Raw genomic sequence first — 27,883 nt, forward strand, 5'->3', positions numbered from 1 at the left:
AATAAGGGTGAATGCAAGTGACTGAACGTGAATGAGGGTGTATGAAGGTACATGAGGGTGAATGAACGTGAATAAGGGTGAATGCAAGTGACGGAACGTGAATGAGGGTGTATGAATGATCGTGGATGAGGCTAAATGAAGGTAAATAAGGGGAATGAACGGAAACAATGGGTGAACTAGGTATTATCAGCAGTGTTGGGTATGGTCAGCGGTTTATTATCAAAAGGCTCGCAGCCATTCTTACAATTAATGGCTACTCTGTCTGCATTCTGCCGCCATATTGTTCGTTGGCCATTAGAAGTCTGGGTTCTAGTCACCAGCTCCTGAGCGATTTTTCGCTTGAAACGCCTGACTGTTTTAGCTGAAAGGCTATTTCGACCATGAAGCCTCCAATAGTTACTTTAGGCCTTTCTTTTTCATCGTGGCAACCAACAGAAAAAGGCCTCGAAACTATGGATATCTGGAGCAGGTGAGGAATACTTATATCCACGATTATAACTTATTAGCTTTGTTTTGGGATGCGGTGTAAACAGTCACATGTGCATGACCTGTACATGTTACTGTATGTAAAAGTTCAAGACGAGACTAGAGTATTAACGAAACAAAAATCTATCTATCAATTCATCTAGGTGGGGACTTTCGATCCAATACCTAACACCAGAAATGAAAAGCTGGCAAGCTTAAACATGGATAGAATAAAGTAAGTTGAGAAGTCACCTGAATTATGTTTCATAAGGCAGTTATAAGTTTAAGTTATAAGTTATAAGTTATAAGTTATGAACTGCGATATGTCGTGAGATTAGATATAAGAATTACTTGTGAATTGTTTCAGATATTGGTTATCGGTAGGAGCAAGACCTTCAAAACCGGTGGCTATTTTACTAGGAATGGTAAGTTGAGAGCAGCTTTAAGAGCCAGTGCCCATAATTATGGACCAAACAACGGCACAAGTCGAAAAATCGATTTTGCTCATTTTTTGCCCATAGATTGGCCCTAGCTAGTAAACAAACGGACCATAGTTAGTTTCTGCTAATGCAGCTTTTTTGGGGAGAAATTTGCGAAAAACGATTTTTTTCCGATTAGGCTCAAAATCTACTTCCGGTTTTGCTGAATTTTCCGAATATTTGATTGCTTCGCGCTCCGCAGAACAGCTACTTGAGAATCTTTCAATAGTCTTTACATTCAGCTCAGGTCTTCATGGTATGACTGAGCGAAAAATAAAATAAATCGAGGCTTCGTTTCAGCCTGAAACGAGATCGAACACAAACGGAAAATATTACGATGTGTTTCAAACGAATTATAGCACTAAAATATCGCCATATTTTTCTATGGGCTATAACTTTAAATGCCATAAAAACACTTTATACGGGTTAACTGTACACCCACCTGTTTGAAAATCAAAAAATATCTCTGGGCAAATGGTTTTAAGTCGCCCGCTTTGGCCTGTGCTTCTCATGAATTTTTCCCTGAACCGCCGTGAGAATGTAAACAATTGCGTGACTCTGGCGGTCACCCAGAATACATAATTCGTTTCCAACAAACCGCAGATGGCTATCTTAGAACATTTGGGTGAAAAAAGAAAAACATAATGGACCACTTTTAACTTTTATATTTTGAAAGTCATCGCTTTGGAAATTTCGTTAATTAAAAACGCCAATTAAAAGCAATTTACTCGGAGTTCGGGTGTTACTGCTATGTCGTTTTAGGCTGTCGTTCTTTCTCTGATCATTTTAATTACAAGAACGAGTTCTAGAAAGAAAATCGTTCTAAGTTCATTTGTTAAGCGTAATGAAAAGTTGATATTGTTGGTTTGTAGCCTTACGTGATCTGAAGGAACGCTACAGTGATTAAATTTGTATTTGTTGATTTCGACGGATCGATTTTCGGTTAAACCTTTTTATTTGTGCCAGCACATTTAGTGCTTTTTCTCCTGCTAAAAAGTCGGAAAAAGTAAAGTAAACAAATCCTAAAAGTCATAAATAAGAGGCATCGACAGTGCGAGTGTCTCGGTAAGCTGTTAATTTGAACAATTACTGTGCTGGACGGATTGCTTTCCTGGTTACCCACGTACTATACATAGTTCATTGTGCGCGAATGTTTCTGTTTCAAACAACTGAAATGCTCAGTGCTTTTTCCTTTTTTTCTTCAGTCTTAAAACTTAAGGTTAAAGTTAGGCTAAACCCTAAACTGTTTTGGCGGCCAACCTATTTTTGGCTAATTGCTTAATCAAATTATATATATATTTCATTGAAATTCGCTCCTCTGTGACCGACTTCCGCGAACAAAACAAGATGGATGTTCGCTGTTCATTTAAGACTACAATCCTGGTCAAAAGTGTTGGGACAGTTACGGCAGATGACTTCACAGGCAGCCTCTCTTAAGACCAAAACCGCGCAAGCCCGCCTACCCCCTCCCCCTGTCAATGTTGATAAAAATCTTGAAGAAAAAAAATCCTTGACAATAGCCTCAGAATAGCCTCGTTTCAAGAGTTGTGCGCCTCCTAGAACAGTATTCTCGAACTAAAGAGACGATAAGATAGATATTCACGTCTTATTCCAATAATAGCGATTTTTCAGCAATCGCGTTTGGTTCCAACACAACTGTCTAACCACTTTCTATTGTCCCTTTTTCCTTTTTTCCCACATCCAATCTAGTCTTCAGAATAGCTTCATTTTCATGCAACATTGCTAGGGGAGAGGGGGGGTCAATTGTACTTGCTTCCATTCATCTTTTGTTCTAAAACGTTAAGGACGTAGTTGAAATCGTGGGTTTCAGCGCGCAAAAATGGGAGGTGTCCCAACAACTTATGGCCAGGATTGCAGGTTTACACTAGAGGAAATTGTTCCGGATTCGTGATGAATCCAGAATGTTTTAGTGCCGGATTGATTTTGCCATTTACACAAAAGTGGACGAAACCGAAATAAAAAACCCCCGGTTTGGTCGTGTCTCCGGAGATTTTGAATCCGGAATTTAAAGTGGGAACTTTGAATCCGAAAACTTTTGAATCCGGAGAGTTTTGTCGTGTGAACGATTTTCTCTCGAATCCAGATATTTTTCCGCCTGTGATCTTTTGAGTTTGCGGTGGAACGAAAATGGCGGATTACATGATCCAGTCGTAGTCGAGTCGTAGGCGCATTGATGGCCATTTGATGGCGGTCGCTGGGTGATTACCTCGTGCTGTTTCAGGTGTAGGTAATCACTTTTATAATGGGTAATGCCATACTCCTCAGAAACCGTGCCCAATTTATACTTTACTGCGCAGATGACGACGATGGCACGATCGAAAACCTCGACGGTTTTCGACCCTAAACCCTAAGTAAATACCTGGAGGAACCTGGCATGATGGACAACAGTACCGTGGTCAGCGAGTTGAAAGAAAACTTCAGACTGTCTCAACCTACCCCTAGCCTTATTTTCGGAGGCATTTTGTTTCTCGTTGTCGAGGCAACAAACTGCTTGTTAACCATTCCATCATGAATGTTCCCGGAGTTATCGTCGTGTATAAACGATTAAGAATCCGAATATCCTTTCACTGTAAACGCCTACTAATCCGAATACTCTAAAATTGATGAATTCGGGAACTCCTTTATTGTAAACCTAGCTCTAGATCGACCACTGTAATGTTTATTTGTCTACCAGTGTTTTGATCTGCAAATTTCAGTTAATTGATCAAACAACCAAAGTAGAAAAGATGGATTTTTTTCCCAGTATGATTGAAACTTAAACGCAATTTCTTCCTCGGCTAATTCAATTCAAGAAATTCCGGGTTTTCTAGCTGAGTTTGAGCATATTGTGTAGGTACAAATTTTCTACACAGCTAGAAGAGCTGAGATGCCGTCACGCAGTTAGTAGTCTATAGAAATTATGGTATTTCCACTTGACTTTATTTGTCAGTCAATGATTCAGTTGCCATAAATCATAGAGGATTGGTTAAGTGTATCTCTGAAACTGCTACTGTGTTGTAAGTTATCAGTGAAATCAATAAAATAAACAAGTGTTAAAATCATTTCCCGGAGTACTGTAGTAACGTTCTTTATCATGGATGTCGTGGGTGTCGCGATGCAAATGAAAAAACATATATATTTATACTAAGTTAAACAAAAAAAACAAAAACAAAAAACAACAAAAAAAACATTTTCCATTATTTTATCCACACAACGTTTCAAAAATTGCTTTCATCGGATTGCTGGAAACGAATATTTTACTCGAGAGTGGCTATCCGCGTCACGCAATTGCTTACATTCCAACGGCGGATTTTGGGCAAAATCTATGAGAAACACAGGCCAAGGCGGGCGACTTGAAACCATTTGCCCAGAGATATTTTTTGATATCCTAACAGGTGGGTGTATATTTAACCCGTAGAAAGTGTTTTTATGGTATTTAAAGTTATAGCCCATAGAAAAATATGGCGATGTTTTTAAGCAATAATTCTCTTGCGACATACCGTAAAATTTTGCGTTTCAGTTTTACCTCTTTTCGGGCTCAAAACTAACTTTGATTTATTTTATTTTTCGCTCAGTCATACTACCAAGACCTGAACTGAATATAAAATCCATTGAAAGATTCTCAAGTAGTTGTTCTGCGGAGCGCGAAGCAATCAAATATTCGGAAAATTCAGCAAAACCGGAAGTAGATTTTGAGCCCAGTCGGGTCGAAATCGTTTTTGGCGTATTTCTACCAAAGAAAGCTGTATTAGCAGAAACTAACTATGGTCCGTTTCTATTCTTACTAGGACCTATCTATGGACAAAATACAAGCGAAATCAATTTTTCGACCTGTGCCATTGATAGGCGATTTAGGTCCATTTTTATAGGCATTCACTCTTAAATAGAAATCTTCGCTTAAAATTTTCAACCCGATATATGTCAAGGAAATGGAGTGTGTATTGGGTATTTAGGATAGGTTTTTATCGACCAGAAACGTGTAATTTTTAAATAATTTTTAAGTTGTAATTGTATATATATCTTAGCTCTTAATTAATGTCACCAATTACCGCGAGAAGCGCGAGATCGATGGACACTCGAATAAAGTTCACCACTACTACTTCTACTACTACCCAATTCGTTGTAAGGGGAAGATGTCATTGAGAGGGGGATCCCTTGGGACGCAGAAATTAGCTCCGCTGTGTGGGTCCAGTATGATCACGCAGAAAGTTCACATTCCTTGACCAGCCAAACAGAACCTTCTCTAGCTTTCTCTGTTTAGCCTATTTACCTTGATTCAAACAAGGGGAGCTAAAGACACAAGGGAGACATGAATGGCACTATTTCAACCATAATGGTCCATAATCATAGAGCAATGGTGTTCACTGCTGAAAAACGGATCGAACCTTGACTTCAAAATCACCCGAAGCAACCTGTAGTAAGTTGTTGGCATGTTTGAAGTTGACAACCTGACCTGCATAAATAGAAACCTTTCTCCTAAATGGGGTGAAAAATGAGTTCTCGTTTTGCTAACCTTTCCACGAGGAGCTGTTATTTGATCGTTGTTGCTTCCAGCAAACCTCACCAAGCAATATTTGCATACAGGGACATCTACCTCACACAATCAATAGCCTTCGCTTTTATTATTTTTCATGCCAATTAGGACAAGTTAGCCTGCAGTGCGGGATGGTGGCGAGTTCGCAAGACGTGGAGAATTTTTTCCTTCCCCTCCCTATCCCAGCTCCCCAATTTTCCTGCTTCATCTCTATTCCCTTGGCAATTTTTTCCCTCGCCCCCGGTACACTAGCTCGCTCAAAATACGTCTACACTGCAGCCATTGTTATCTACTGCTGCAAAACTTGAAAGTTTAATGATTGAAGCGAAGCCCAATGAAATCTGGTAGTTGTGGTGCTCATTCAATCAGTTTCTGTTATTCAAGTTCTTTTTGAAAAGAAATCGGTTTCTTTGGCCCACGAATGCACTTAGGTAAACCTCAACGAGTTGAAAAGAACAAATCAGAGAAGATTATTATTTCTGGTCTTGAGGCTGAAATCGGTTCAATTTAAGTACAGTGTTGAGTCTTATGTGCTGTATCACCTGTTTATTATCATTTGAACAAAAGTGCTGTGCCATACAACAAACCAGATCAACAACAAACACATAGCATGGTTAAATATTTTAAAGTCAAATAATTTTAATGACCACAGTAAAAGTTAAATGGTAACACTGCTGCAATGGGATAATTTTATAATAATTACTGTGTTGGCGTACTTAATGTCAAGGGCAGATTAGGGCTAGATAGAGGTAATCCCCCATAATCCCTCATAGCCTCAATGGTACCCAGTTCTCATGCATATATTGTGCACTTTGCGTAGATGTTTTCTTTGAGGATAAAAATGCAACATTCTTGACCCCAGATCTCTCTCTTTTGCACATGACTGATGGCACGAATAGAATTTCGTGTCAAGATACAGAGGCTCGAATTTTAAAACATTTTTGGAAATTAATTAAATTTGTCAACATCAATGGAGCATATGCACATGACGTCATGGCAGCCGTATTGGTGATCCAAAACAATGAAACGGCGGCCATGTTAATGTACTAAACTAATCCTGTGGGAGTTCAACTCTTTTCATACGTAAACCATATACATTTGCATGGCTGCTGGACACGTGAGTGAATACGCTCTATTCATAATGTAGACAAAAAAAAAAGGTTGAACAATACATGTCAGTTCCAAAAGGAATCCATTGTAAATCCAGCAGCACTTATTTTAATTAGTCAGCACAAATCATGCGCTGTGTAGCATAGCCAGAATTAAGCTACGTTCGCCCAGAGTTTCCCAGAGCTTCGTGTCTTGCGCAGTCCAGAAAGCGAAGGTCTGGGGTCGAGAATGAAAATGCAATTACAGCCGCTTGGGATATCCAAGGTATTTCGTATGTCCATTTCCGCGAGTGCTATCTAAAATTAACGCGCGAGGGGCTACCTTGCAAATAAGGCCCATACGGGGGATTAACAATCTCACCCTTCATCCTCTCTTGATAATGTATATATTACTACTACATCAACAAGTATAATCAATGGAGTGCAGTTAGTGAAGGGAAATGACAAGGAATTCTCTCTGATATTTTGGGCTGACATTCTAATTTAGCGTAACAAACAAAATCGTAAAAGAAGTTTAACCCCTGTTGGAAACAAAACAACTTGCCTAAATGCTGCAACCACTCGTTTAAATAGACTGGGTTTTCCAATCAAAATGTCGCCACCTACATTGGAGCACCCCGACAATATTTATACCAACCATCCTGCAGAACAAACATTGTACTTGAAAACAGGCAGTAAAAAATACAAAACCGCATTAAGAGTACTCACGCCTTTGTCACCATGGGAAAAAGTTCAGAAATGACTAAGCATATGAATAATAACCTGAATAAACAAATAAAAACACACACATATACACACACGTCTTGCATCCTGTCTGGAAGGTCTAACGGCACACCTCTGACTACGCAAAAGAAAACGAACTTTTAATATGATCTAATAACCGATGTGGTTTATCGTCCAGGCTTTATAATTTCCTTGCTCATTCTGAAAAGTAATGTTATTCCATTGGAACAATGTACACCAAAACGGAAAACCATTTTGACCACTTAACACAATTTTATTACGAAAAGCTACTGAAAAATGTAGCCTCCACATCAGTCAGTAGAAAAAGCGCCTTTTGGCAAAACGTCACCGGTCAACTTCAACGCATTTTATCGTTACCTGGTTACTCTTCAATCGAAACATGCTGCTAAATACTTGCTGACGAAACTAGTCGTCAGCCAATGACGTCAAAGGGATACGTTAAGTAGCTTGGCAGCCCCTCTGCCAAAAATCACTGGCTCAGTCAGTGGTAGATCAAGTGGATTCAGGATAAAAATGGATATAAAATATATGTGTGAATACTGTAAGTAAAACAAGTCGTAAGCTTGAATTTGGTATGAATGACTCGGTGCAGTTATGGGATTCACACAAGACATATGTCCCGCTGGAAAAATGCAGCTTGTTCCCCGACTGTGTTGGGAGACAACTAGATCGAATCACTTCCCGTTAAATGGGAAGACTGGGTAAGAGAAACAATATTTCTATTCCCTGACTTTCTCTTACCAAAAGAAAAAAATTCAAGAAAGTTTCAGTCAAGTGAAGGAAGTAGGGATTACAAATCAAATAGAATTTTCCTATCGAAAAATTCAATAACTGAATAGACTATCGGTTCAACAATCAACAGCGTACTACTGGCTGGCAGAGGCGCTTCCCTTGCTTGTCGCTACTGATGGTGTAGTGGCTGTTTCGTTCTGAAAAGCAGCACGGTTATTTCTCCAACAACCATGAATGCATAAATGAAACCCACGCACTACTGTCTTATTATTCAAAAGCATCGCGGAAACATGAAAACAGTTGTGTATAAACGACTTCCTGAAAGGCAACAGTATTCTCTACAATCTGACATTTAAAAAATGACAAACAGAAAAATATGAAATGCAATAATAATGAACAAGATGACAAGAATCAACAAAGTTCATAGAAGACAGCATCATCATCAACAACTGAGTGCTTACTGTTGGAGAGTGCATGGTCTGGACACTGCTTTTGTTTTATTCTGGAAAATAACACTGTTCATTTAAAACAATAGATACAGTGGCTCAAAATAATAAAACGAAAGTCAACAATGCATCAAATGAATCAAAAATTGCAACAGTGGACTGTTAAATCACGTTACGTAAAACATCAAAATCAAGTCCTAGACTGCATGAACAACCGAACAATAAATTGCTAACAGAGCACATCATTCTGAAGACGAATAAGAGTGCTAAAAGCTACTACAAAGCGAGATTTTCAGGTAACAGCAATCCCCTACCCAGTTCTGTTCACTTCCACTGACATCTGGTAAAATTAATTTTAGGAAATGTCAGGAATTTCGCACAATACTACGCATGTTTGACAAGTTGAATCAATTCCAGTACGCTTGTGAAGTGTACAAAATATTTCCTGAAACCCGCCACCAAATTGTGGTATACTCTGTTTGCATTCAAGGTAGTTAGTCAAAACGGGTCAAGCGTTCTTACAAATAACGAAATGATAAATTCATTAAACGAAATTTGATTTTATTCTTCGCTTAATCATAATTACATTATAATGAATCACACTATTTCCTTCAAGAATGGGATATTATAGCGGTTTTCAACTGAGTGTCGTAAAGCAAAACCAAAGTAAACACTCTAGCCAATCACAAAGGACACAGACAATACAGTGAACCAATCAAAACTCGAAGTAACTACATGTAGTTGACGAAAAGCGCGGGAAAATGAGTGCGAGCAAGTCACGATTGGTTTTGGTTTTACTTCTGATTGGATGTCAAAGTGGCGCGAGTTTCTTCAGCCAATAACCGTGTAGAGTAGTTAATGCAAAACTTGTTACTTTTCGACACTCGAATGAAAAGCGCTCTAAAGCGAAGAATGAAATCAATTTTCCACTGAATTCACAATGTTACTGATACGAACACTTGACATGTATTGACCATAACATGTTTAAAGTGCCTATGAAGTAAAAAATAATTGCTGCTTATTTGAAAGGCTTTTCAATGTAAAGAAGAATGGCATTTCTCTTTTTGGAATATCTTTTTTCGTTCTAGAGATGTTTACGTTTTTGTATTATGCAAATGAGGAAAGTGATGACGTCATAGGTGGTTCCACTTGAACAGTAAAACACTGAATCAAGAATATCTCTAGAAATATTGGAGCAATGTTCTTCAAACTTGGCACCACAAATGTGCATCACAAAAGAAACAGAATGACACCCTCTGTGTTGTTGCCATGGCAACACTTTTGGCTCCAGTCTCTTTCTGTGAAAAACCAAATATGCCAATTTGCAACCCTTCGAAAAGGGACAGAGGGTCTTGCTCGGAACACACGATTTCCCTATTGTCTAAACCCTCCCCATTAGACTGTTGGGAGTGAATGATCCTTGTTTAAGATAAAATCTGGTAATGTTAGGTTTAATTAAAACAGGACCAGCAGCATAACTGTTGTCATGGTGACGACACGACGGGTGTCATTTTGTTTCTTTTGTGATGCACACTTCGGGTGCCAAGTCTAAAGAACACTGCTTTAATATTTCTAGAGATATTCTTGATTGAGTGTTGAACTGTTTTAGTGGAACTACCTATGACGTCATCACTTAGAATACAAAAACATGAATATCTCCAAAACGAGAAAAGATATTCCAAAAAGGAAAACGCCATTCTTCTTTACTTTAAAAAGCCTTGCAAATCAGCAGCAATTATTTTTTACTTCTTAACCACTTTCAAAATTACTCGGCACAAACGAAGAATGTACAACACTTCCGTGTAATGTTGATTCAAGTCTTCACAAGCCAAAAGTATATTTTAGAACTGGACGCGAATATTAAAAGTATATTTGAAATTTTGAAGCAAAAAAGTGGGTTCGTCATTGAGACATTTTTGTAAACCAATCGAAAAAGAGTGCAAAATGGATTTTACCAGATATTCCCACTTAAAAGAGTGAAAAGATCTGGGTAAAGAATCTCAGTTTTAAAGAAATGAAACTTTTCAAAACCCAACGTGCAGCTTACTGTTTGAGTGGGCAATTTTCTTGCAGATGTTTTTCTGCTTCTGAAAAATAAGTCATCCATTCATCCAAAATAACAATGAATGCAATCAAATACAACCATTCAAAACAAATAACAATGAAAGACGATTAAAATGATTAATAAGATGAACAGTATCAATGTTATGTAATTCATTGCATGAGAAAAAAGCAAAACTTTCCAAAAACCTAATATACGCAATAATGAAACACTACATGGGATATAGGCTTACTCTTGCAGAATGCAATTTTCTTGCACGTTTTTCCGAGTCTGAAAAGTAACATTGTTATCCGCCCTAAACAACAATGAATGCAATGACATATAACAATACAAAACAATATTGAGCAACTTTTATATTACATAAATCCGATTCACAACAACAAAACGACATTATTCATTGAATAAAAACTAAAAGCACATTTGATTAAATTCAGTAGTGAAGAAAGGGCGACGTCAGCACTGAAAGAAGTTTATAATGAATACATCAGATAAGCAGTATCAATGATATGCATTACATTCATTGAATGAGAAATATGCAACGTTCCTAAAACCTAGCATACGCAATAATGAAACACTGCATGGGATAAAGGCTTACTGTTGAAGAATGCAATTTTCTTGCAGACGTTTTTCTGAGTCTGAAAAGCAACATTGTTATCCTTCCAAAACAACAATGAATGCAATGGCATATAACAATGCAAAACAATACTGGGAAACTTCCATATTATATAAATCAAATGCACAACATAAAAAAGACGTTAGACACTGCATAAGAACTAAAAACATATTTGATCAAATTCAGTAATGAGGAAAGGGGGAAGGTCAACACTGAAAGAAGTTTGTAATGAATCAGATGAGCATTATCAATGTCATGAATTAAATTCATTGAATGAGAAATACGGAAAACTTTCCAAGCACCTGGCATATGCAATAATGCACCACTGCATGGGAAATAGGCTTACTGTTGAAGAATGCAATTTTCCTGCAGATAATTTTCTGCGTCTGAAAAGCAACATTGTTATCCGTCCACAACAATGAATGCAACGACATACAATGCAAAACTATATTGAGTAACTTTTATATTTTATATATCAGATGCTCAACAACAAAACGACGTTAATTCACTGAATAAAAACTAAAAACATATTAGATTAAAATTGTTTCAGTAATGAAGAAAAGGCGACGTCAGCATTGACAGACGTTTATAATGAAGACATCAGATAAACAGTATCAATGTTATGTATTAAATTCATTTAATGAGAAATAAGGGAAACTTTCCAAAAACCTAGCATATGCAATAAAACATCGCATAGGAAATAAGCTTACTGTTGGAGAATGCAATTTTCTTGCAGGTACAACACTGCAAAACAATATTGACCAACTTTCATATTATATACATCAGATGTACAACAAAACTGAATAGAAACTAAAAATTTAATTCATAAAATTCAGTAATAAAGGAAAGAAGAGGTCAGCTTCCGGGTGAAGGACGCACAAATTTTTGTTCATGGATTCGTTCGGTTCTGAAAAACAACCCTCTTACTTATTCAACAATATTCAATATTGAATACAACTGTATAGTTTCTGATAACAATATCGTTTGTTTCACGCGTCAATAACTTGAGAATAATGGCTAAATAAACTTCACTGCATACAGGATTATCAAAATTTTCAAAAGCATGGTTACTAAGAGCTTTCAAAAAAACATGGACGAGTGACAAAATCAAAACAGTGAGAAGATTTCATACCCAGGCGGCGCCACACGTGCACTTGTAAGAAACTGATAACCACTGAACACTTTCACTTCTTCAAAACAGTGAGATTTCATAAAAGACATTTTCGTGGAACAGGAATACTTCAGTTTAAACAACACAAGAATTCACTTGGAAAAACAATGCGCTACACATTTGAGGTTGGTTTCCACTCGCGCAGAAGTACAAGCAACACAGGCAGATGCACAACAAAAAACATTGCATAGGAAATAAGCTAAACAGGCAGATGCACGCAGATGCAGTACAAGCAACACAGGCAGATGCAGTAAGATGTTGTTAATTTGCACCTTTTGTTTGAAAAAGTTCCTAACAGAAGGTGCAACTTAACAGCTCCTCGGCTTTTGCTTATGCGCTAGTGTGAAAACCAGCCTTCATCAAAGTGTTATCATTTATCTTTAACGTTATGACTACACAGGATCTTGTTTTAAATGACTATCAAGGGAGGTTGGTTAGCTGGCATTTGGGCTTGTGGGAAAGACAGGACTACCTTTATCCCTTGCCCGCCGTTTGGTTGACCAAAGGACTAGAAAAACCACGGATTTCTCTAGAAGAAGATGTCCCAATTATCAAAAGACAAAATAATGGGCAGGTTTATAAGCTAAAACCAGGGGGGGTGGGTGGGGGGGAGTATCATGGAACAAAATGTTTTACAATCAATTCATCGCTACACCAGCGCAAGCGAAACAAAATTGTAACATTGTGACATTGCGAGCAGAGTTGCTTCAGGATCTTTCAGCTCCTGTAAAAATTCAAGTCAAACAATACACTACAAACAAACAATTCAACATCACATTATCACAACAAAGTCTGTTGGCTAGCATCCAAATGCTTCTTTGTTGAGGGTACAATAGAAAAGATGTACAAGAACTTCAAATGTATAACAAGCATTCGTTAGGTGAACTATTTAGTCTGTAAACATGTTTAATATTTGAAGATTTAAGTATCAGACTATAAGAGATAAATTATGCATTATTTCTAATTAATCCCATTACAATCAGATTTTATATACATTTTACACCATTAGAGCCCTGTTCCCGGGACAACTCCATAATGGCTTTATCCTCCAATGAGAGCCTGCAGGTGTCTGCAAGTGAAGTCATTTGATGCAAAATAACAAATGCACACAACAAATGAAATGTGTTCTTTAATGTTATGCCCAGTGGTTTTTACTCTACGTCAAATCCTGTGACTTGATAGATAATGTTTACAAAATACTAACATAAATATAATAGAAATGCAGCACTACAGTCTATATAGGCAAACTAAAAATGCAAATATTATACACGATATAATTTTTGGATCAAAGACCTATAACAAAATCATTATAATGTGAAGAACACCAAAATCCTTGTTATAAAAGAGATCTTCGTAAAAACAGCGTTCCCGTCACACATCGTCATCTTCCTAGAAAGCAATTCATGACAGCAACACTATTTTTAGCAAAAGCAGTATTATTACCAGTAACTTTCATATTTCATTCACTCATGCAATACAATACAAAAATAACCAACCCTGGATCTTGAATGGCCACAATTCTTATGGCCAAATTAACAGAGACATATAAATTTTACAACAAGCATTGATATAGGTGAATAAAGAAATCTGAAACAACCAATCAACACTTTACTTCTAGCATAAAAAGACTCTCAAAGTAATCAAAAATTCTCAAGATGTAGAATGTTTCACCAAACTTGTTCATAACAGAATGTGCACTGTCTTACAAGCTGACCTCTATGCGACTCTTTGAGATTTCTCTTCTCCTTCTTGTTACGTTTTAAGTGGTTAACTACTAACTCTAATCTCACAATCATCATTAGTAAATGAGAACAATGATGAAGCAATAATATTATTTGCACTTGAACATAAACATTATCAATAACCATCAGAATTACCATAGGTGACCCGCATGGATACATTCAGGTTAACCAAAATAGCAAAAAAGTAACAATATTCACTCCAGGATAAACGTATTTAAACATTACTTATTAAAGTTTAATTTAAGAATAAAGACTTGCAAGCTTTTGTTCACTCCCCTAATCCACCCTGTCTCCTTTCCAAACTCACTACAAATTTCACCACACCCCTCAGTATAATGCATACCTTGACAGTTGACAGTTCTACTGCTGTTGTCCCTGCTGTCCCCCTGGGGGTCCTCCTGGCTGTCCCCCTGGGGGTCCCTGTGGCTGTGGCTGTGGTTGTTGGGCTGGTACCCCAGGTTGTTGTGGTTGTCCAGGTTGCTGATAGGGGTAGTAATAACCCTGCTGTCTGTAGTATTCTGCCCAGGCTTGGGTGTAATCAGGCTGGCCTCCCTGACCTGCAGGTTGATCAATAGCGGTTAAGGTCTAGGCTTGTACATCACCTGTTAAGCCAATATTTTGTCAATGATGCCACATGTACAGTTTAAATACCAAGCTCAAACTATTCTTGCATTTTGTTTGTCAACCCATGATCAAACAAGCAGTTGTCCTTCATTCAGCTCTCTGGAGGTGACTTGTGGACTGAGAATGGGTTATCTTACTCTAAGCTTTTATCTCTTTGCACCAGGCTAAAAAGATTGTTTTGGTCATTATACCTTGTGCTGCTTGTCCTGCAGCTGCTGCAGCCTGCTGTTGGTAAAACTGTTGATAATAAGCTGCCCATGCTGCAGAATAATCTGCCTGCCCTTGGGCTGAAAAAGACAAAATAACACACATCAACCCAATAACAATAAAACAGCAGACTTCAGCACCTAACCAGAAGGCAATAAAACTTTGAAGAGTCAGAATATTACTTTCTGTATGATGATTGTCACCTATTTGATTAATAGTGTTACAAGTTTGGTACTCTAGCTACTGATTCAGATTCAGAGATGCCTATCTCTATGGAATATGTCAGCTCTAAGAAATTGATATCAGACAACAATGACAAGTGTGGTATTGTGTGAAGAACAAAACTTACCTTGACCTGGCTGTTGGCCTTGCTGCTGGCCCTGAAAAAATCATCATAATTCTTTAAGTTCTGTTTTATGATTAGTTTTAGCTTGCCAATACATGTAGCTATAAAATGAACAAGAGAAATTTCCCTTGCTCTATTGCACAAAAAGTGTCTGAATATAATAATTTAATTTTTGCTTTAGTGCTCTTTTCAACTACACTGTAAATGAAAGCCAATTGTGCTTTTTAACAACCTGAATAACTGACACTTCCATCAGCAAAATAACAAGCATGGCCACATTTTTACAAAAGTCCACTTCAAACTCGTCAATAATTCATTAAGTTAAAACAAAGGAAATCACAACCGTGAAAGAGGTTTGGATACCCAGTCTTAATTAGCATAGATTTTGAAGATTTTACTTCTCTGTTTTCTCCTTAGTTTTAAGAAGTGTAGCAGCTCTCGTAAGCTTGTAATTCTCTTCATTGTTAGCAGCTGTTATTGTTTTAGGGCTAGGGGCATTGTTTCTGTTTTTTGTTCTATTGTTCTCTCAAAGGGTAGCAAGCCATTCATGTCAGACCTTACGACAGCTGCTACATCACCCTTAGTTTTTGTTTCGACTGAGAAGATACATAAAACACTCAAGACAGTGTTTCATTGGCTATCCAAACACCTCAAATTTTGTCAAAAATACTCCACTGCATGTCATATTTTTAACACTCTTCTGGGTGTTTGGCTATCCTGACAAAACACTGTGTCTCGTGTTTGACATATTACATGACAAGTTTCTTTTGATACAAGATATTAATTTTACACTCACTCCCCTCCAGTTACACCTTACACAAATTCACTGTTACTTACTTGTTGCTGAGGAGGCTGTTGCTGGCCATACTGCTGCTGTTGCTGGCCATATTGCTGGGGTTGTTGCTGTTGAGGCTGCTGACCAAATTGTTGCTGCTGCTGTCCATACTGACCATACTGTGACCAGCCCCCTTGTTGCTGCTGTTGTTGCTGCTGCTGTGGTTGCTGGTTCCAGCCAGGTTGGTTCCAGTTTTGTCCTTGGTTGTAATTATTCCCTCCACCTCCTCTCTCACCTTCAATCTTTTCCCTGATTAATTGTTGGGCGTGTTGTATCTGTTGATCTGTACCTTTTGAATAAATACAGGACCACGGTTGAGACATTTTTAAAACATTTGACTGATCGTGCAAAGTAGACGGCAAGATAGAGCAAAGTAGAAGGGGGTCCATTGCCGGCAGCTGCCTTCTATTGAAACCTCTACTTAAGTTCACTAAAATCCTTGCCACATTGTTTGAAGAACCTAATTTATATAGATGCTCAAATTTTATATAGATTCTGATATAACAAATTGAATGCCATCATACAACAGATCAACAGTGATGGGAATCTTTTGATCCTATGATACTCCAGATCATTATATCTCTCAGTTAGTACGCGCGTTGTGATTGGTCAATTCAGTGGGCCGTATTCTCCTGTACGGCCTGCTAAAATTTGAACAATTTTTTGTTGCCAAACTGTTCCGTGATTTATCACCAAGTGTTCTTAACTTTTATAGCAAGTAAAAGTTTAAAACTTTCTTTTACTCTAAATTGTGTATTCAAGCGTGCTAACGACTTAAAACGATTTCAAATTGGCTTGTTTTGCTTTTGATATGCATCAGAAATTTGAAGCCGTTCTGTGTAAAGAGAAATCGTTCACGAACGCGCATTACTAACCTCGTCTTCTCAGTCTGTACTGTAAGTTACGGATCCTCGTTTTTTTCCCCCTTTGATTTATGGCCTGCGCGCTTCAGGCTTGGGCCATAAATCAATGGGGGAAAAAACTCGGTCCATAACTTACAGTACGGACCTCGAACTTGCTTAGTAAGAGGTATGTACTGTACAACACCTTACAATTTCTCATAACAGATCAGTTTATGCTGTCAAAGCCCACTATAGAGCCAAGTTGAGAGGCAGTACCTCGTATGATAAAGCACTTTGTTGGAGAACTTTCAGGAATTGATCTGTTTAATTCCACGTGTGCACCACATGCCTTGATTATCCCTCTGATGGTTTCCCCTCCTACAGAGAACAAACCAAAGTAAAAATCTCTTGAACAGTACTTTGATAGCTTATGTATCTGTATTGTTTGCAACTTAGACCAACATTTTTTGAAACTCCTTTCAGCCAAGGCTTACCAAGTATGGGCACTACTACTGTACAATCACTAGACTAGATTATGAGAGCTCTGTATGATTCCACCCATACGAAAACGATACCTAAATTTCATGACTTTTTATTGACCAACGAAGATTATTATCTCAAAATGACAGGAGCATTAGACCAAAATATATCTCAATATACCACATCTTGAATTTGGTCCAAGAAATCTATTTATCAACACTTCTCCCATTTGATACACATTTTTGGCTCACCCAAAGATAAATTTTACAGTTACCAGACTTACGTGTTTGTTCTTGATATGTTTCCACCCACCTTTTCCAATGACAAGTCCACACTTATTTCCTGGTACTGGGTATTCAACAGAGGTTATTCCAGGCATGTTGGCGGGTGGACCCCTGGGAGGTGGACCTCCTCGCTGCCGAGACTGAAGATCAAACAAGGAAAATACATGCAGCTAGCTAACAAACAAATCACTCCCTAATGCTCAAAAAAATTGAGAAAATTCCTGCATGGTCACCTGCTCTATGATTTCTTGAATCATGCTCTGAACTTTCTGGACCTGCTCTGGTGTTCCCTGGACAGATGCCATTCGATCAGGTGCATTTGAGTTATCTTCTGTTAAGATGCAAGATGAAGGAAGAAGGATGAAGGGTGAAAGATGAAAGATAAATGTTAGTCTACATATACACATACATGTTTAGATCACATAAAACAGCATGTACTAAACAGCAACATTTTCAAAGTGAAACTCTATTAGTCCCACAAAAGAAAGGAATTTCTGCTCTGTTGTTCATCACTCATTAGGCTAATTAAATTGTCTATTGCACACTTTTTGGTTTTATAAGTACACTTCTGCACCCCTTTCCATGCTAACTGACACTGTGGAACAAAGCGCAACGATAAAGGTGCAAACTTTTCACACTACAAGATTGAAAACATGCAACCCATAATTTACCATTATCCAAAAAACTTTGTCTTCAAGTTTACCAATTTCCATCCACTCTGATGACTTTTCCACTGCAAGGGCTAAAGATTAACTACCACCAGGGGAGGGGGATGGGGGATCAAGAAGTTTTGCCAGGAAAAAAAAATGTGTTTTGTGTTTTCGTCATGAGATTCTACATTTTAACTAGCCTTTAATACTCAAGATTAAGACATTTGTGTGCAATAAACTCATTTCACATATATTTCCACTCCTGGAGAATATATAATTCTTTTAGCAAAGTAGTTAAACTTACTCATATTAAACTGCACTTTTGCTCCAGTTTCTGCCTGTATTCTTTTGATTGTTTCACCACTCTTTCCAATAACAAAACCAACAATATCTCGTGGAACAGGAACCTGTCAAGGGAAATCCAGATCATAAAAAGATTTCTCAGCATTACAGCCATGCTTTTGCGCAATTTAGCCATGACTTGACTTTGATTAACCCAGTTAAACAACAGTCATTCTTGACAAAATCAGTTTCAATCTATTCTAGTTTCAACCATCAATCAATAAGCTTCAGATAACAAATGCTGAAGGCTCATTCTTGTCCACCTGAGATTCATGCAATAAAATTTCATACCTAAAATTTATCTCTATACTTGAAGACATCTTTATTGTTAATGTCACTAATTTCATTTTAAGATACAAGCACTCAGATACTAAAATACTTTATTAATAATTTTTCATAGTTTAATTTTGTCATTTTATTTCTTTTTTACAAATATGCAAATTCTTATCTTTATTCTAACTTTTTAAAAAGTCTATACCCTGAATGCAAATATGGCGGACCACTCGGTCGGTGCCTGGGACGAGTCTCATGAAAGCGAGGCTAGTCAGGCTTTGATTTTGATGACGAAATCAAGACGACAATGACGAAGCAAGACTTTTCTGGGGAAGCATTGTCAAAACAAAACATCAAAGCCTGACTAGCCTTGCTTGCATGCAACTCGTACCGGGTGCCAACCGAGTGGTCTGCTATATTTGCATTCGGTGTATTTTGTGCCATGTCTCCAGTAATTGCTTCAATTATATATTCAAGTGTTGCAGTTTCAGTTTGGTTAACACGTAATACAAACCTCTAATTGTTGCATTCCAGGTTGATTTCTTGGCAAATCATGTCTGTTTCCTTTGTAGTCCAATCCAGGCATGTTTTGCTGAGATTTAATTTATAAATATCATTAAATTGCTGCCGAGTTTATCTCTTGACGATAACATTTTACTGTAAAATGTTTATTTAACTTCCATTACTTTGACAATTTTATTTAATAGCATCCAGAGCCTGGGGGAGCCAAAGAGAGGGAACGTAATGGAAAGAATGGAAACTGCCCACAAACTCAAGAGGGTCTACATATTTGCCACAAAGGAGACTAGGAAGTCCAACAAAGGAAAAACGAGAAATGATCCTACATAGAGCCTCACATGGACACCTCTTTTGTGACCTCTAACTCTGACAATATTAGGGAAATACAATCCAGATTCACAGCCAGAAGGGAGGAGACAATTATATGTGTATGACAGGGGGGATCTATTGGAAAGAGTACTCTAAATTGATTTTTGTGGTGAGAAGTGTCAGAAGTATGAAGTTAGGACTAGTCTCATGGGTAGATTTTGTTCCCCTCAAATTCATTCTTTTGCATGAGCTAAATGCTCTCAAATACAAGTACCATTATAAACCAAAGGAACTGGAGTTTCAATTCCTGAAAATTCCTGTTTTTCCCATCATCACCTGCCAGTTCCTGTTTGTTGGGTTGCCACTGACCTCAAGCTCCTTCTCAGTTAGCAAGTCCTGAACCAGGTCCCTTCCTCGCTGTGCTCTCATAGAGTCTCCCATTATCCTGAGGGGCTTCTCAGGCGCATTAAGATATGGCCCATCCTGAACCATCATCATTCGGCACTGAGCTCTCTCCTAGAAATTATCATGACCAAGAGTTGCATTCATGCCTAGAGCATGTATTATCTCAGTCCCCCAAAATTGAGTAACTTAACTGTACATGCCTTTCAAGTGATTTTGTTGCAAATACAAGGGATATATCTTTTGCACATGCATCTATTGTAATTCCTCAAAATTGCCAAAAATGTGACAAATTTACACCCACTTTCAGTGTTATGTGCATAGCAACTATCTTTTGACATGCTATGTAACCTGGCCTACATCAAAATGTAAGCACAAGTGGCTTCTTTACGGTGTAACTCGACTTTTAGCCATGAAAGGTAGATTTATTTGACATCAAACTAAGGCTAGCATCAAGAAAACATTCTGAGAGGGATAAATCGACTGCTTTGAATGTTTACATCTTTCGAATATTAACTGAATGGTAGCGGCCCAATTCTACCGGAAGTCACTATTAAGAGCTGATCGACTACACTAAAATCGTTTGAAATATCCCGTAAATTGAGAGTCCACAATCTTTTTCATTCATTTGAAGTCAGTAATTATCATATACTTGTCATTTGATCTGCTAATAACCGGAATAATTGCTAGTTTCACAGGTAAATGGTATTTCAGCCGTTTACATAGCACGTCGAAAGATGGAATGTCAAGAGATGGTCAAAAGATGTCGCCTATGCACGTAACACTGAAAGTGGGTGTAAATCAATATTTGACTTTGTATGAGAACTGCTCTAAATTCAACCACAGAAATTATAGATATATTGGTCTTTCAAAACAACTTAAACTAATAAAGACAGCTTCCTAATATCACTGTAAAGTCTCAGATCAGTGAGACAATCTTGAGTATTACCAAACTGGAACAGTTAAGGGGGGTTACATTCTTCTTGCCAACAAAGAATAATATCATACATTTAGAAATCATACCTAGAATGTGGACAGAACCATGCAATGTTGATATTTATACAAAACAAACCTGAAGAGCCTTGATGGTTTCACCTCCTTTACCTATACGAGTGGAATTAATCAAGAACACAAAACACTGCTTAAAACGTATTCTGATAGAAGGTAATAACAGTTAGTCTTTGAAGTTTCCTAAAGCTGGAGATTGAAAGTTGAATGGTATAAAAGTGTTTTCCACAACACTGAAAAGATAAAATAAGCAGACTACCTACAATCACTCTTGAAAAAATGATATGGCCATAGGAAGTTCTACATGTAGATGCAGAATGCCAGAAAAAGGTATGACCTCACTACATGTACCCACTGGAAGGAAAGGCTGAGCTGTTTACAACTTACCTATGATGAGTCCAACTTTACTAGCTGGTATCATCATTTCAATGACTTGTTCACCAGGAGCAACAACTGGTAATGACATCTGAATCAAGTTAAAACAAAATTGTATTTTAATTTTTTAGAATGATTGATGTAACACAATGTGTTCTAATCTCGGGAGACAAATGAAGAAGACGTGACAACTGCTCAACTGCTAAATTGGTTGCCAAAAACAATCCAATGGCTTCTACAAACATTGGAAACAATTGTTTACTTTGATAGTAGAACACTGAGGAGCCCAGTAAAGCACTGTGTAGCTACATGTAATGATCCAAGTTGAGAATCTATTGTCCCTTTCCAAACACAGCGTTCTTTTAAATGTAGGTAATGGTTCTCTAGGCTTCAAGACACAACACAAAAAGAGCACTCAAATATCCTTACCAAAGATTCTGGAATCTTCCCTTCTTCGCATATCCTATTTAACAAATTCCTTGCCTTCCTGTAACATGTAGGAAGGCAAAAGACCAATTAGCAGAGATTTCTAAAGAGGCTGCTAAGTAGTGGTTAAGTATATTTTCAAACTTTAAAATTTAAATTTTATGCATTATTATATTGTGATTTAACTGTAGTTAAATATTTCCTGTATTGGTGTGTTTGATATTGTCGGATCTGTACTGTCAATCTATAGTCAAGTGTCAAAACAACACCAGTCAGAACCCAATAGTAATAAAATATAACTCCATGAATGTTTCAGAATCCAGATTCCTGTTCCTATTGTAAAACACACACTTACTCTACGGCTTGTTGTGTTCCATTAATGGATACATGTCGATCTGGAGGTGCTATCTGCCCAGGGGGAGGGTCTGCCACAAAAAAAGAAAGGCACCTTTATTCTTCTGAGCAATAATATATACTGAATAAGGAAAATTGACTCTACTACTGTAATAGTCTTCCACACAGCAATGCAGAGAATCAATGGTCTCCATATCAACAACATTGACTAGTGAACAGGACAGCTTTTTTCTGTATCAAACAATAAAATATTATTACCTATTGTAAAACATTGCCTGCCCACTATCAATAAAACAATTTAGCAAGTGCATACATGTAATACAACTTGTTTCCAACCAAATGAAGTTTGCGGCTTATTGACGAGAGTAAACAAACAGCTAGCACAGATACAATGTATCTGTGATACAATGTATCTAAGAGATGGGTTAATATTATTAACACATCTCAAGATTACAATTAAATAACAAAGATTACAGCTTAAAGATCTTGTTTGTTTGAATAACCAAAATTTAATTGTTAAAAATGCCTCAAAGCTTACCTGGGGCAACTTGTATTTTGGCACCAGTTTCTGACTGTAATTTATTGATTTGTTCTCCACCACGTCCAATGACTGAAAGAAATGAAAATACAAGTGAGTTATTTTAAACACCTCATCAGTATTCTCTACACTTCTATATGTACTAAGAGGATTTATAATAATGATAATAATTAAATTTATATAGCGCTAATTATATAAAATATTCATAAGCCCTTTACATTTTAAAATATAAAAATTTAAAATATACATATTAATTTTATAAAAATTTGAAATATAAAAAGCAGCATTACAAATAAAAAAATAGATTATAGTAATAAAATTTATCACTGAATGTTATAGGCTTCTCTGAACAAATATGTTTTTAGCTGTTTTTTAAAAGAGTAAATGTTTTTGAATGGGCTTTGGAAGCTTGTTCCACATTGATGGCCCAGCATAGGCAAATGCCCAATCACCCAATTTCTTACATTTTGTTCGAGGCATAACTAACGAGATCGTTAGATCACAGAGCGCTTCGAGGAGATGACTTTTTTCTCATAAGATCTGAGATATGACACAAGTTGGGATGTTGAGTGATGGCATTTGGACAATAGGCCACATTTGATATATCAATATTCTAACATGACTCTGAGGCTCAGGGAAAACTGATATATTTGGTGTTGTTGTATTTGTATCCAAGTCTCTTTTGAGAATTGAGAGACAAAAGAAACTTAAAAAATTTACAATTTTGACCTAAAAGCCTCAGAGCCATGTGAGAATATTGATACCTTGAACGTGGCCTGTTAGCTTTGCAAAAATAAGGCCCGTTCACAAAATAAAAGAGCTAATGTTTGCCACAGTTCTAGGAAACAGGAGCCCTTTAGCTCATCAGCCCTATGTTAAACTACATGTACATTATTTACTAGCATGAATCACATAGAGTAACACATCCCCCCTGATGTTAATGTAGTCTTGGAAAGTAAATTCCCTTGAATTTCGATTAGGCTGCACAAACAATCTGCTGCACATTTGGGGAAGAAACAATGTGCACTTACTTAATCCAACAAATTTGTTGGGGATCTTCATGTCTTCTGAAACTAATGACCCAAGTCCAGCTCTACAAAGAAAAACAGGTATATTGTTCATGTTACACAGTTTGTTCAAACAAACTGCTGGATGAAACATGAAGCAGTATAGTATTGTTCATACTACTTTTGTAGTTTTCCCTCTCCTTTTATCCTTTTAAAGTTGTAAAAGAGTACTGAGACAATCTTTGGGGTGTCTAATGCATTTTTAAAGAATAATATATTTTTACTAGTAGTGGTTAAGGCATTTTACAGTGTTATAAATAAACATATAGTGACAAGAGGGAAGGCTACAGTGGAACTGTGCATTGAGTGTCACACCTACCAGAATAAATTATTATTATATATCCAGTGAGCAAAGAAACCAAATTTTTGGGCTTGTCTTTTGGTCTAGCCTGCAAGGATTTGTACAATAACTTGCAAACAGTTATTTACAAGGATAAACTTCCATCTGCAACACAAGCTACCTTTGGGCAAGCTGCAACTATGATGACCTAACCCAAAAGTCGTCGTCACAAGCCCCCCCCAAAATGTCATCTCTTACAGTACAGTACTTCTGTAATTTGCATTTTCCTCTACAATTTTCACAGGAAACTTCACTGTCTAGTCACTGTTGCTTATGGCTTTCATTGCGTGATGTAAGCCAACACTTAACTTGCACAACCACTTATCACCATAGCCTTGAGGAATGAAACCAAATTCACCAGATATTTTGCTTCAAGATACATCATGTATTTCTTGTAAACATGTTAAATTACTTTAAAAGTAATAAAAATGTTCTCTGGTTGAAAAGATTTCAAAACACTTAAGCTTTTCACTTACATTTTTTAAATCTTTTCAACTAGAGAATGTTTTTACTTCTTTAAAATATGTCTTATCCCGGTTACAGCTCTATTTGTACATTACCTCTGTGCTAGGCTTGCAGCCACTTGCATAGCTATTGATTTTGGATCTTTTCCATCCATGCTCACTGAAATCCAAAATGTAACAATTTTAAAGCTCTCACTGAGCTGTACCACCATAATGTCACTTCTAACAATCTAAATATACAATAAGGACCAACTTAGGCAGTACCCATTCTACCTACAACTGTTGCTGGGAATGTGCTGTCAATACAATACTTGTTTTGCCAAAATCTAGCCTACAACTTACTCATGATTATCACTAAACTGTTGTTCAAGTGTAAACAGGACCAAACATATTTCATCCAACATGGATTTGCAAAAATTTTACCATTCTCTGAACAGACGCCTACAATTCTGGCCGAAAGCCCTGGGCCACTTGCCGCTTTTGCCAACATCTGGCCTGTCTATTGAATATTGAATAATTGAATATTGACTTCCCACTTCAAAATAATGAGTCACCAGTTGGTATGTTATCGGGTGTCCCAAGGACTTTTAGCAAGAATTGTACATTACATAATAAATATTGGCGAGTTGTTTAACCTTGCTCCCCTTGAAGTCATATCAGAGCCTTGTGAAACTAATTCTACCCCTGCATAAATTGCTTGTCTACATGACAATAAGTATAAACCTGAGTAGAGACATCTCCATATATGTTCTATTATTCCTCCCACAAGAGAGATATTAGATGTGACAAAAACAGTCCACACTTATGACATAGACGTGTCTGTAATTGGCTATTACATGGGAAATTCAGAACTGGCAGCAACCAATCTGAGAAGCCAGCCTGATCCCTGTACGGCTACAAGTACATCACCAGCGCGGAATATTTCAGGTTAATTTGAATGGCATAAGAGTTGAACATGTGAAAAGACACATGTTTACTCATCAGCCTATCAGTCCAGGGCTGTGAATAAGGGCTTTAACCCATAACACCTGTTACAGCTGAGTATGTTTGATGAACCCTTGATGTTATAGGCGAACTTGCCTGCAGTTGATACAATTCACCCCAAAAGTAACAAGTTTGTTATGGGTGTGACAAGTGAATCAAAACTTCCTGACAGCCCTGCAGTCTATCACCAATAAATACTGTAAGGCTGTCCCAGGCTATTTTAATTTGTGATTTTTGCTTATTTTAAGAAACAATATGCACAAATCGTTAAGAAATTATAGGGCTAAAGAGGGTCTGTTTGCCCCAGAAAAGCATTGTCTGTGTAGATGAATATGAGTTTGCGGTTTTACCTGTCTAGAGTCTAAGTGGCATGAACTATCAAAAGATATTAATTATTTATCTTTCCACACCAAAAAACTACTCCAAGTTTGTCTAGAGGGATAATGCCTTTCTGGTATAAGAATGGGCAGAAGCAGTATATCACTGTTAGCTTTATCAGTGGTATATGCAAAATTACGTCTGACAGCACAAATCCTTTTTCAACACAAACATAAGCTTAATGTTTGTGTAGAATGTCTAGAAAAGCAGAGTCAGAAAATTAACAAAATATTAATCAGAAAGTCCATTGACATCATAGTACTTCGGCACTTTATTTAAATCCGTTGAATTGTAACTTCGAGTCGTTGAAACGCAGGGGAAATTCAGTATAAAGCGACCTTTTTTTACACTTCGCGTTCGCATTCTAGAATTTTAAAGTCGTTGATGGAACTCACCTTCGGTTGCTGGTTTCTTCGCAGGAATCTCTTCCCCACCACCTAAAACTACACAAAATAACACATGTTAGCATCCAAAGTTTAACTCCCCAAGTGAACAAAGGATGCCAAGACATTTTGCGTGATTGCATGCCCATTTCGGTCAGTTATTTCCCGTAAAGCTTACTTACCGTCAAGCTCGTACGGTCTTTTCTTACTGATTTCTGCAACACACACAACAGCAATGTAATTAGTGTGCAATTCATTTAACAATCAACGTTCTAAAGGTAGAGTGGCATGTAATTTCAAAACGTTTGACGACATTTTCACACCTTGTTCCGCCGAAGCCTCAGCTGCCGCAGCGCTACTCGATCCCATACGTGCCGCAATCTAAAAAGAAAATGTTTAATAAATACGCGCATAAAAGCACCTTAAGAGGATCTCAATAACATCAATACCTCCTTTGCTCTCTTTAGTGCGTCAGCGAAGGCCGAATTGGCATCTACAGGAGGCCCTGGCGGTGGTGGAACGTTGTTGAATGCCTGCATTGCGTCCGCCATTTTCAACACGTGAAGAAGAATGAACCGAAACTGTGACCGCAAAGTATGATGGTATATGCTAAAGACATGTGCGTCGAAAGAATCATGGGAGTATTTTTCCACATCTTTCCGCATAAACTTCTTCAATGTTTGATTTATCATGATAGCTCTTTTAAAATTAGCAAGATAGCAAGCAAGATCTCCATTATCGCCGAACGCGTGCGCGTCACGTTAAGCAGGAAGTGAAAATTCTGCAGCCGATCAAAAGGCAGCATTTGCCTTAGTTTTACATTTTCTCAGTTTAGTCACGAGAATGTAATTTCGTTTGCACAAAATATCTTACTGTGCAACCGGCATTACTTGGATCTATCTCAATTAAAAAAACACCAATACAGCCAAAGCGGTCAGAACGAGCGTGCCGCAAAGCCAGAAAAGAATGGTGAAGAGGAGAGCGAGGCCTTTCAGTTTCTTCGTTCCTTTTTCATTTCCTGCTTTTCATCGTGCCAGTGACTCTACCACTCATTTTCCCGGCTTTCACACATTTTAACATAACGAGTCCAGACGCCGCTAGCTACGCTTTATGCCCTCGGTTTTCGGGATGACGTCCCGGGACCACGTCCCGGGGATTACGTACGTCAGGGAAAGGTACTATTCTCGTCTCCAGGGCCACCCCCTGGCACGTACGGCCGCCGTGGATGTTAAGTACTGTGTGGCAAAATATTCTCCAGGAATTTAATTTTGCGAAACGGTGAAATTTTTTTGTATTTTGCGGGAACTAATTTCTGCGATAATTTGCGAAAAGGGACAGTGCTCTATTTCAAAGAAT

General features: G+C 37.6%; 2 protein-coding genes across 3 annotated transcripts; one reads left to right on the top strand and one right to left on the bottom strand.

Moving 5' to 3' along the window:
* The first annotated feature begins 357 nt into the window (after positions 1-357).
* LOC149102140 (uncharacterized) lies at positions 358-22,337 on the top strand. The gene is made up of 4 exons (XM_089274674.1): positions 358-469; positions 630-700; positions 833-890; positions 19,688-22,337. Exons 2-4 carry the CDS (start codon positions 687-689, stop codon positions 19,787-19,789), a joined length of 174 nt encoding a protein of 57 aa, XP_089130800.1. The 5' UTR covers positions 358-469; positions 630-686; the 3' UTR covers positions 19,790-22,337.
* Positions 13,469-27,104, bottom strand: LOC110048969 (far upstream element-binding protein 3-like). Of its 2 annotated transcripts, none has more exons than XM_089274673.1 (22): positions 26,977-27,104; positions 26,851-26,908; positions 26,710-26,742; positions 26,540-26,587; positions 24,879-24,942; positions 23,943-24,004; positions 22,912-22,983; positions 22,375-22,444; positions 22,023-22,080; positions 21,606-21,684; positions 21,283-21,314; positions 20,178-20,324; positions 19,495-19,572; positions 18,670-18,772; positions 17,949-18,046; positions 17,744-17,855; positions 17,228-17,329; positions 16,112-16,398; positions 15,278-15,308; positions 14,913-15,008; positions 14,441-14,654; positions 13,469-13,744 (listed from the first exon to the last, which is right to left on the bottom strand). In XM_089274673.1, the coding sequence occupies exons 1-21, from the start codon at positions 27,076-27,078 to the stop codon at positions 14,458-14,460; spliced, it is 1,929 nt and encodes a 642-aa protein (XP_089130799.1). In that variant the 5' UTR covers positions 27,079-27,104; the 3' UTR covers positions 13,469-13,744; positions 14,441-14,457. The 2 variants fall into 2 exon arrangements, with proteins under 2 accessions (XP_089130799.1, XP_089130798.1); XM_089274672.1 differs by having other exon boundaries at positions 20,145-20,324.
* Between the last annotated feature and the right edge of the window lie 779 nt (positions 27,105-27,883).

The sequence above is a fragment of the Orbicella faveolata genome, unplaced genomic scaffold, assembly GCF_042242905.1.
Source record: "Orbicella faveolata isolate gen_17 unplaced genomic scaffold, um_ofav_v1 contig_36, whole genome shotgun sequence".
NCBI classification, from domain to species: domain Eukaryota; kingdom Metazoa; phylum Cnidaria; class Anthozoa; order Scleractinia; family Merulinidae; genus Orbicella; species Orbicella faveolata.

What these genes read in the sequence shown, in the direction of transcription:
- LOC110048969 (XM_089274672.1), bottom strand. Translation starts at nt 27,078, where the DNA reads ATGGCGGACGCAATGCAGGCATTCAACAACGTTCCACCACCGCCAGGG. An exon ending in AAAGTGCTTTATCATACGAG is followed by an intron (nt 16,399 to 17,227) that starts GTACTGCCTCTC and finishes TTTATTCAAAAG; the next exon opens with GTACAGATCAACAGATACAA. An exon ending in AGGCCAACAGCCAGGTCAAG is followed by an intron (nt 15,009 to 15,277) that starts GTAAGTTTTGTT and finishes TGTCTTTTTCAG; the next exon opens with CCCAAGGGCAGGCAGATTAT.
- LOC149102140 (XM_089274674.1), top strand. An exon ending in TGGCTATTTTACTAGGAATG is followed by an intron (nt 891 to 19,687) that starts GTAAGTTGAGAG and finishes TTTATTTAATAG; the next exon opens with CATCCAGAGCCTGGGGGAGC.